The sequence below is a fragment of the Aegilops tauschii genome, chromosome 4 (assembly GCF_002575655.3).
Source record: "Aegilops tauschii subsp. strangulata cultivar AL8/78 chromosome 4, Aet v6.0, whole genome shotgun sequence".
Classification (NCBI taxonomy): domain Eukaryota; kingdom Viridiplantae; phylum Streptophyta; class Magnoliopsida; order Poales; family Poaceae; genus Aegilops; species Aegilops tauschii.
The window spans coordinates 333246187-333255998 of record NC_053038.3 but is presented as its reverse complement, the minus strand read 5'-3'; the positions used below and the strand labels follow the sequence as shown (position 1 = coordinate 333255998).

Below are 9812 nucleotides of genomic sequence, written 5' to 3'. Positions count from 1 at the left end.
ATTCACACGCGGCGAAGCCGAGAAGGTAAATGTTTTTTTAAATGCATATTATTTTATCTCCCGTTGCAACGCACGGGGATATGTGCCAGTGAGACCCAACGCAAAGTGCTAAAAACACCAAACAGCGAATGGGGGATAATGCCCAGCTGAGTTCTCACGCTTCCCTCAAAAAAAAAAAAGCTGAGTTCTCACGCTGACAAGCGGGTCCGCACCGCTAGTCCAATGATTCGTCCTCCTCTCTCCCTTGGTCGTCGACTCCACGTGCCACCACACGGCAACCACCCCGCATCATACACGCATAGTATACGCAACCGCAGCCCACCCGTACCTCCCCCGCCGCCCCAACAGCCGCCATGGCCTCCGAGGCTCGCAAGGCCGCCGCCGCAGCGCGCCCGCCTCCCCGCGACTTCCTCGCCCACCTCGAGGACTACCTCGCCCGCCGCGACGGCGTCGACAAGCTCCTCAAGATCTCACGCTACGCCGCGCGCCTCGCCCTCGCCGCAGGGCCGCTGCCCCCGCCGGCCTCCGCGCGCCTCAAGTCCTTCGAGTCCAGCCTCGGCCTCAGCCGCAAGGCCTTCCGCCTCGGCAAGTTCGTCCAGGACGTCAACGCCCTCCGCGCGCACCCCGGCCCCCTCCCTCCGCCCTTCGTGCTCCTCGCCTACGGCGGCGAGGGCGTCTACTACTTCATCGAGCAATTCGTCTGGCTTGCCAAAGCTGGCCTCCTCCCGGCGCACCTCCTCCCCCGCCTCCAGCGCCTCAGCGCCTGGGCCGAGCTGCTGGGCTACGTCGGCTCCATCACCATCAAGCTGGAAGAGGTGACGAAGATGGAGTCTTCGATCAAGATGCGGCTGGCGGAGGGTTGTGGGGAGGAGAACGAGGCGGTGAGGACGATGCGGGGGAAGCTGCTGCTGAAGCGTCTGTCCGTTGTGCAGGACGTGGCGGATGCCTTCATGGCGCTAGGGGACGTGACTAACGGGAAGGGGTTGCTCGGTAGTTCCACGCTGACGGCGTCCGCCGGATTGCTGTCGGCGCTGATCAGCACGCACAAGAACTGGAATTCTTGCTGAAGTCCCAAGGTATATATAGATTTCAAAATACGCTTGACATTAGGATGAAATAAAGCTGAAATTTAGGCAAAACCTGTATTTCTAAAGGAAAGCGTTGCTTCTGTAATCTAGATGCCGATGTTGGTGGTATGGGTGGAATTCATGCTGATGCATTTGTTGGTTGGAGAACACTGTTGCTGCTCATGATTAATTTCACCATAATCATTTTACATGTTTCATTTTGTCAAAAGAATACAAACAGATGCTTCATTGCTTATGGCTGACTTCAAAGATGAATGCTTGGCTCCATAGTGTAAAAACAGAAGCACTGAACATGCCTACAAGAGCAAAACTGCTCCATGGCAGATCATTCTGCAGCAATAAGATGCACAATTCATCATAATTTGGTTCTGATGCACTAGGAAGTTGAAACCAGCATCACAATCTGGTGTATAGTTTTCCTGCTGGAGTTTTCGCTTCGTGTCAATATCAAAGGAGAATTAACTAACCGTGCTGAATTGGCTAGCACAAACTTTGGAACTGATATGATTATGGGCTAATATATTATGAAGCAAATGCACAACCAGAAGCACTGCAGAAGAAAGAATGCTGTCTGTTTGATTACCACATGCTACAATGTTACATTCTTCCAATTGAATCAGCTTAAAAGGAATAATAGGGAAATGCAGTTCATACATATCAGACCAAAATATTGTTTCATTCACATTTAATTTTTTTTAATTTGTCACCTGTAAACTGCAATGCTCGCACGCAAAAAGAATGAATAAATACAGAAATATGCAACGATATGTAGATCATGTAGCCCGTTTTGAGCTCATAACTTATTGCACTGGTTTAACTGCAGCTGATTGTTGCTGTGGGGTCAATATTAACTTAAGTCGGTGTTTTTTCCAGCCCTTGTTTGGATTAGCAGTACATAAAATTTTATACCGTTGTGAATTACAAAAACTGTTCTGAATTTACTCTTCCACTGACCTGGCTCTGATGGAAGGCCTCTTGACCCTCTGCTACCAGGGGCGAGGTCTGAGTGACGTAGGGATAAGTAGGTACTATGGAGCTGTACGGTACTGTTACTCTGATCACTTAGCTGATTACTTATCAGAGTTTATAGTTTATAGCAATTGTTCCTCGAGTTAAGAGTAAGACAGCTGGTATCCTGGGTATGTGCTAAGATTTCTTGGTTTGAGTAAGGTGTGACAATAATTTTTATTTCATTTCATTTCTAGTAGCTAAGCAAGTCCACATCATAATTGTAGGCAGTGAACCCTAATTAGTTATGTATTCATTTCTTTGAACAAATTGTTTATAAGTATCAAAGTACGACAGTGATCATAGCATAAATGATTTTATCAGCAGTGAACAGAAAAAACGCCTCTTATGGTTCACAGCAACAAATTACTATTTTCTTATAATCCGATATTTTTGCATTTACTGTAAGCTCCATAATTTCATGCCTGCTTATTTTTACAGCAATTCTGTCTCATGATTGATTGCCATATAGGCGTTATCATTGGTCTGTAAATCAACCAACCTGCTGCATAAGTTTTGCAAATCGCTGTTCCAGCTGGCCAACTTGGCATTGTTGGTCCCAAATGCAGAAATGCTTGAGATGCGGCTTTGCTCAAGATTATATGAACTGTTGGAAATAGTTTCAGTTTGAGATGAAAGAACCTTACCTCTTTCCTACCCAGTGGATCTTGAGAACAAAAAACTTATAGTTAGATAGATGGCTGTGAAGCACGTCGTGTGCCCCAGCTCTATGTAACACGGTCCTGGAGGGAAAAACATTGTTCAGGTGATCTATTTTCAGCCCACTGTTGAGGCTTAAAAACATATATATAGCTGTAAAAGCATATTAGTATTTGCTTATATTTTGACAGCAGCACGGTAGGTAGATTGTGGAGAAACAGTTTACTACCTCTCGTGATGGATTGCCATATATATAGTCGTCCCTGTTGAAACCTGTCAACCAGCTGCAGAATTTTGGCTATTGGTGGTAGTGTACGCTCTAGAGGCAGGTTACAAGTGGACAGCTGGGCGCTGCTGCTAAATGGTTGGGACGCGGCTGTGATCAGTGAGTGAGCTAGATCGTGGACTGCTATATTAGTCTTGAATTGAATCAATATAAAACATTACTGCTTTCCTGTCCAGTAGACCTTGCAGTTATTTGGAAGTTAGTAGATGTAAGAGCAAGAGCCAGAATTGTTACCACTAGTAAAAAAATCCGTCTCTGAAGCAAAGAGTGCTGCCTAAACTATGGGATATGGAATGGGATTGTTGGAATCTCATAAGTCTGGTTGCATCAGAGAGTATCCGTCCCTGTCTGTCTCTATTTGTGTGCAACACAGCCTGTGAAGGAATGGAACACAGGAAAGCCGCCCGATCCCCAGGCCACCACGAGATGACGATGATGATGGATGGGCAGGGCAGGTACCACCGAATCGAATTTTGCTGCCGAGTCACGGACACGTCAGGCGCCCATGGCACCACTATGCCAGGCCCAGTTCGGCCGATGCGCTGCCTGATACGAACGAAATCCACCGAAACCAAAGGAGCAGTCCAGCCAGCTGGGTTACCAGCGGCGCAAGCGAAAATAAGCATGTGAACGGCCACGATGGCGCCGCGGTCGCGACGCGGGCGACTAGTCCAAGCAAAAGCAGCACACTCCCACGCCAACGCCAACGGTCCAACCACTAGCGAGGAGTAGCGAGCAGCGAAGCGCCGGTGGAGCTGGCCAAACCCAAACCACCACCACCCCGCCCCACTCCCACCTACGCGGCGATAAAGCCAGCCAGCGCGTCCCCCACCCCACCCCTGTACGCGATGCTTCCTTCCCCCGCCCTCCTCCCCTCGTAACCTCCACCCCCACCCGTTGCCCCCCTTCCATTCCCGTTCCCGAGCTGCTCCCCTCCGCTCCCCGCTCAGCGAGCCTCTCCAATTCTCGTCACCGCCGCCTTCTCTGACCCGGTCGTATTTATACAGACCTATTCAAAATCCACGCCGCAAAATATTATCCACAAATCCATCCGAGGTTAGGCTGCTGCTCTGCTTCACTGCTCTCCCGTGGTGATTTCCGGTCTCGCCTCTCGCGTGGTAATTCGGCGGGTGCTTGGTTTTGGCGGTGTCTCAAGTTGGGATCCGGCGATCTGGTCCTGATTCGCGGTTATTTGGTGTGTAGGTAGGTATGGGGGCGGGAGAGGGCGGGGGCGGGGGCCGCCGGCGGCGGAAGCTCGAGGGGGACGACGGAGACGACAGCGACGAGGAGTATGTCTTGGAGGAGGAGGAAGATGAGGAGGAAATCGACGAGCTGGAGTACGGCCACGGAGGAAGAGACGCCGCGTCTTCTAGTGCCGGCGAGGAGGGAGGCGGCTCGGACGCGGAGTACGAGGTGGATGACGAGGACGAGGAGGAAGAGACGCCGCGTCCAAAGCGGCCGGTGAAGAGGAAGGCGAATCCGGCTCCCGCGCGGTCTCGCCGGCGAAGGTATGAGGACGACAACGATTACTCGGAGGAGCTGGAGGTGGATGACGAGATTGGTGACTACCAGGAAGATCTCGACGAGGAAGAGGAGCCACGAGGGTCCAACTGTGAGACGAAATGTGGTGGCCGCAGCCAGAAAGCGAAAATGCCTCCCGTGGCTCAGCGATCTAATCGGCCGATGCATGCGGAGGAGGAGGACATGGACTTTGATCCTGACTTGGACGAGGGGGGAGGGGACGAGGACACGGATTTCGACCCTGATTTGGAGGGTGACGATGATGAGTTTGAGGACGACGAAGAGGAGGAACTCGGTGTCAGCCACACCAGAACGATACCGAGGCTTAAGAATACACCCGCTTCGAAGCAGCGACGAGGGAAGAAGAAGAAGAATAGTAATACTAGTAAGGTTTCAAAGCGGAAGTTTCGGAAGCCTGCGCCTGTAAGGCGACGGAGAAAGCGTTCTGTCATCGAGCACTATGAGGATGATGACGACGACTTCATCGTGGAGGATGAACTGGTCAAGGTAAACCGTAACTCAAGGAAGAAGGCCAGGTTTGGGAGGCAGGTGGAGGTAGACCGGCCAGTGCCAGTTGCCGAGGCAGATATATGGCCGGCTATTGATTCAGACTCATCAGAGTTTGAGTTTGGAACATCCGAAGATGAACCTGAGGGTGAGCCAGTGAGAGCTGCAGTAAGGAAGGGGAGGAAAAGGAGGGGGGTATCGGGGTCATCCTCAGATTCTGAATTCCATGTCTCGGATAAGGAATTGAGCGATGTTAGAGAAGAAGAGGTTAAGACGAAGAAAAGGTTACGCGTCTTGCAGTCATCCTCAGATTCTGAATTCCATGTCTCGGGTAAGGAATTGAGCGATGTCAGAGAAGAAGAGGTTAAAACGAAGAAAAGGGTACGCGTCTTGCAGTCATCCTCAGATTCAGAATTCCATATATCAGATAAGGAATTAAGCGATGTCAGAGAAGAAGTTAAGAGGAAGAAAAGGACATGTGTCTTGCAGTCATCTTCAGACTCTGAATTCCATGCCTCAGACAAGGAATTGGGTGATAACAGGATAGAAGAGGCCAGGAGGAAGAAGAGGTTACTCGTCTCGCAATCATCCTCAGATTCTGAATTCCATGTCTCAGATAAGGATGTCAGGGACTTGGGAGAGGCTAAATCTCTGGTGGCTCAGCCCATGCTGTCTGTGTCCCCGAGGAGGCTTTCTTTTACAAGGAATGGATGGGACAAAGGAAAGGAGAAAAAAGAACTAGTAGATGCTGGGAAGCCCTGGTGTGGGATATGCCTCTCTGAGGATCAGAGGACGACTCTACAGGGAGTGCTGAATTGTTGCTCACACTACTTTTGCTTCGCGTGCATCATGGAGTGGTCTAACGTCGAGTCAAGGTGTCCATTGTGTAAGAGGCGGTTCACCACGATTACCAAGTCATCAAAAGTGGATCTTGATTTGGAGCTGAAAAAGTCTGTAATTAAGGTTGAAGAGCGTGATCAGGTAAAGTCTCCTTGCTGTAGTTGTTATATGATTTCAGATCTTGTAACAATTAAGTTGCTATTTCATTTCGTTTTCTTATGGGTGAGCAATTCAACACATGTTTGGTAGACATCTTCATTGTCATTCTGCGTTTGAAGATTAATCTATATAATTAGTCTTATATTTGGTCTTTTATTGGTAATTAACTTCTCCATTTAATTCATTTTTAATATATTTGCTGATTACCATGTGACTGAAAAATTGTCAGTAACGAAAGTGCATCGCTAACATATGTATCAAGGTGCAGTTACAACAGGGAAGATATTTAAATTTGGGGGCAATATGTTCTGAATTACTTGTGGACTGTTACTTTTAGTAAGGTTTCATGAATATGTACCTCAATCCTTAATCATGGCCGCAAACCTTTTGCAATTTTTTACCTCTCTGGTATGCCTGGCTCTTTAATGTTGTAAGCATTCCTTAGGCTTGTTGTTTACTCGTGCTATTGTTGTGTTTAGGAGCATTTCCACCTGCATATTATGTTCTCAGTAGGTTCTTACATTCAATTTTCAGCAACCTTTTTGAATTTTGGTTGATAATATGACCCTGAATTCTGTGATCAGTTGATTTTTTGCTGCTATTGTTTTTCTTTTAAGCCAGGAGCTCAAATTTTGTTGTAGGGGGTACTGTACTTTAAAAAATAACTTGGTAGGAAAATTAAGATATATGCCACTGCAAAGTAGTCAGTCCGAGATATAACACTAAAAGTACTGCTGCTGAAACCTAAGTTTGGGCATATGCTTATTTTCTTGCTTCTTGCACAGGTTTATCAGCCAACGGAAGAAGAAATAAGGCGCTGGTTAGACCCATACGAGAATCTTATGTGCATAGAGTGCAATCAAGGTGGTGAAGATAGTCTAATGTTATTATGTGATATTTGTGATTCCTCGGCACATACTTATTGTGTTGGCCTGGGAAGAGAAGTACCTGAAGGAAATTGGTATTGTGGAGGATGTAGACTCAGTGGCGAGGGATCAACGCATCCTAGAAGCCTTACTAACAGCAATTCTGCCCAGTTAGGCATGACTGTACCCATTAGCACATTTGGAAGGTCACTGTCAATCAACACTTGGCAAACTTTTCAAGGGTTTGATCTAAATGCATCGCCTAGGGAGATTCCTAGGCAAAACATTCATGCCGATTCACGAGCTTCAACTTTGGGTGTATCAACTCCAACTGGAAGGCTTGCAACTCTTTCTAGAAGACGTGAATGGATGCACATTTTGCTAGATAGACAAAGGCTCGTGATTAGTCAAGACACTGGACATGATGGTGTACAGCACAGTGGCTATGCTCCGAGAGCTGACCCAGACCACAGGAACTTCTGTGCTTCATCAGGATCCAACTCTTTGCAGCACAATGATTCTTTGCCAAGAATTGAACCAAATCGCAGGAACTTCTCTAGTCCTTGGGAAGCAAACAGTTCACAAACTCTGCTCGATGACATTCGGGACCAGCACGGTTGCTTTTCTTCTGTTCAAGCTCAGAGAAACTCTACTCCATGCCTTTTTGCGGATGGAAACAATTTCCAACAAACAGAAAGTGTCAACAGCAATGTGAAGCACATGTGCAGTATAAGTCCTCATTAGGTAAGTGCTGTGTGAGCGAATTGTTCAATTTTTAACATGTAAATTGTTCAATTATATGTATCACCCAAGTCAAATTTTGCAAATCTCCTGAATGAATGAATACTCCATCATTTAGGAATTTATTTACTTTATTTTTATTGTGAAGTTGGTACATTTGAACTAATATATTCTCCTTACTTATTTCAGAATGTCATTCTATTCTGTTGGTGGCGTGTTGGATCGACCATAAGTAGCACGGACATGCGCTTCTTACCACACTTTAATATCCTTCCAGTAACTGTGATAATGCTCTACGCTGGCACCGAGTATCTCACTGAATATGGCTGGCCATTGTGCTTCAACTCATCCTATGCGGTCAATGACAGAAAAATGAACATGTTCTCATTAACCTTTTATGTTAGCTTAGTCATTTTTTTTCTTTTGTTATTGCCATTCATTCAGTCCTAAACACGATCACGAAGTTCAGCAATGACCAAGATGCGGTCAAGATATTTCTGATTTTTTGGACGGCTTCATATGTGTATACATTGTGGTATTGGGAAAGCCAGTTCCATCTGATGATCATTCAACGTGACATCCTGTCGTCTCATGTAATGTATTGCACTGTTGTTCAGTATCCAGGTGCTTTCGTCCACGAAGAGGTGTTTGCTAATTTAACTTCCCAGCATGTCTCGTGTAATGATTTGTGTATTGCACAGTGGCTCTGAGTAGGAAAATGCTCCAGATGGGGAGGGGAGGCGAAACCACCGGCTCGTCGATGAAGCCTGAATGGGAGAGTTTGTCCGCCGAGAGAAAAGGGGAGAAAGCGCTTGAAGAAAAAGTTAATATTATATTTTAGGGAAATGTTTGGGATCGGTGGGCCGGGCGCCTCACCTACGTGTCCGCTGTGTTTTCATTTCCGAGGCGACATGTAATCTCGTGGACCCCATCTAGTGTCTTATCTCTTCTCGTCCACTACTTTTCTTTCTTCTAGCGCAATCCTCATCCATTGCCCCTCATCTCTCTGGTAAACAAGCCATGAGCACCGCACCGTTCCTTTTTTCGATCTCGACAATCTGCTGCTCCGGCGAGCGGTGCCCAGAGTTATTGCAGGGGTGAGGAGTGGCCGTTCCGTGCTGGGAACAGAGCCAACCGCTGTTGTGAGCGGTGACCGGAGCTGCAACCAGCACTCGTGGCCATGGCCGCCCGCTGCTGCGAGCGGTGACCGGAGCTGGGCGGGCTGCAGTCACGACGGTGCTGCAAGCGCTCGTCGCCATGGCAGCCTGCAGCTGGGTGCTCTGCTCTCCATGGCCACCGCATCATGATTTTGCTACAATCATGTTTTGATTTTGCTGAAACCAGTCCATGTTTTTGCTACAACCCACCTGCCCCAAAATCTGCTACCACTGTGATTTTTGCTGGAACCACCAAGCCATTTTGCTACAATCATTTTTGTTTTTGTTACTACCGGTGTTTGTGGATTTTTGCTACATCCATCTTCATGACATGTGAGCTCGCGACAGGTTTTTGCTTCAACTGGACATCGTTTTTGCTGGAACAATTAGGCATTTTTGCTGGATCGGCAAGCCATTTTTTATACAAGCGACGAGCAGTTTTTGCTTCAACCAGTATCTTTTTTTGCTGGAGCCTGTGTTTTCCAGATATGCAAAGCATTCTTCTTCGTTGGGATCGATCAGCAATTTTTGATTCAACCGGTGAGAAAAATTGCTTCAACCAGCATCTAGTTTTGCTAGAACCAGCAATTCTGAGCCTGCGACAACCGAAGCTTTTTTTAGAGCTGTGATGGATCACCGCTGTGAGCTACGACGGCCACCGCGGCGAGACGTGCTGCAAGGTCGCCCGGGCTGTTGGAACGGCGGTCGGGGGGGGGGGGGGGGGGGGGGGTTTGATGCAACCGGTAGCGAGGGCGGTGAGCAGTGGCGATCCGCGAGCTTCGAAGGCCGTCCGTCTCGTTCTCGTCCTGCACTGCGCTAAGGAGGAAGGCCCTGATCTGATGGTTAAAACACATTGTATCGTACGCTTTTAGGACTCGCTCGATTCCATCGATTTTTTTCTTCCCTCAAAACCATATACGCCAATAGTACATCGCTTGTGGTTTTTCTGGATTTTGGCTACACAATATGAAAAGAAAAT

The 9812-nt window shown here is 47.7% G+C and overlaps 2 protein-coding genes across 4 annotated transcripts; both read left to right on the top strand.

Annotated features, from left to right (window-relative positions):
• The first annotated feature begins 265 nt into the window (after nt 1-265).
• On the top strand, nt 266-2917 carry LOC109785102 (peroxisomal membrane protein 11-3). 2 transcript variants are annotated; one of them, XM_040387220.3, is made up of 2 exons: nt 266-1076; nt 2569-2917. In XM_040387220.3, the coding sequence occupies exon 1, from the start codon at nt 354-356 to the stop codon at nt 1065-1067; it is 714 nt and encodes a 237-aa protein (XP_040243154.1). In that variant the 5' UTR covers nt 266-353; the 3' UTR covers nt 1068-1076; nt 2569-2917. The 2 variants fall into 2 exon arrangements, with proteins under 2 accessions (XP_040243154.1, XP_020199305.1); XM_020343716.4 differs by having other exon boundaries at nt 2538-2917.
• A 247-nt stretch (nt 2918-3164) lies between these two features.
• Nucleotides 3165-8253, top strand: LOC109785084 (uncharacterized). 2 transcript variants are annotated; one of them, XM_020343698.4, is made up of 4 exons: nt 3165-4160; nt 4246-6051; nt 6855-7679; nt 7866-8253. In XM_020343698.4, the coding sequence occupies exons 2-3, from the start codon at nt 4252-4254 to the stop codon at nt 7677-7679; spliced, it is 2625 nt and encodes an 874-aa protein (XP_020199287.1). In that variant the 5' UTR covers nt 3165-4160; nt 4246-4251; the 3' UTR covers nt 7866-8253. The 2 variants fall into 2 exon arrangements, with proteins under 2 accessions (XP_020199287.1, XP_073352786.1); XM_073496685.1 differs by having other exon boundaries at nt 3793-6051.
• Nucleotides 8254-9812: the final 1559 nt, after the last annotated feature.

Coding starts and splice junctions, on each gene's coding strand:
- LOC109785102 (XM_040387220.3), top strand. CDS start 354: ATGGCCTCCGAGGCTCGCAAGGCCGCCGCCGCAGCGCGCCCGCCTCCC.
- LOC109785084 (XM_020343698.4), top strand. CDS start 4,252: ATGGGGGCGGGAGAGGGCGGGGGCGGGGGCCGCCGGCGGCGGAAGCTC. Junction 6,052..6,854: donor AGGTTGAAGAGCGTGATCAG/GTAAAGTCTCCT, acceptor CTTCTTGCACAG/GTTTATCAGCCAACGGAAGA.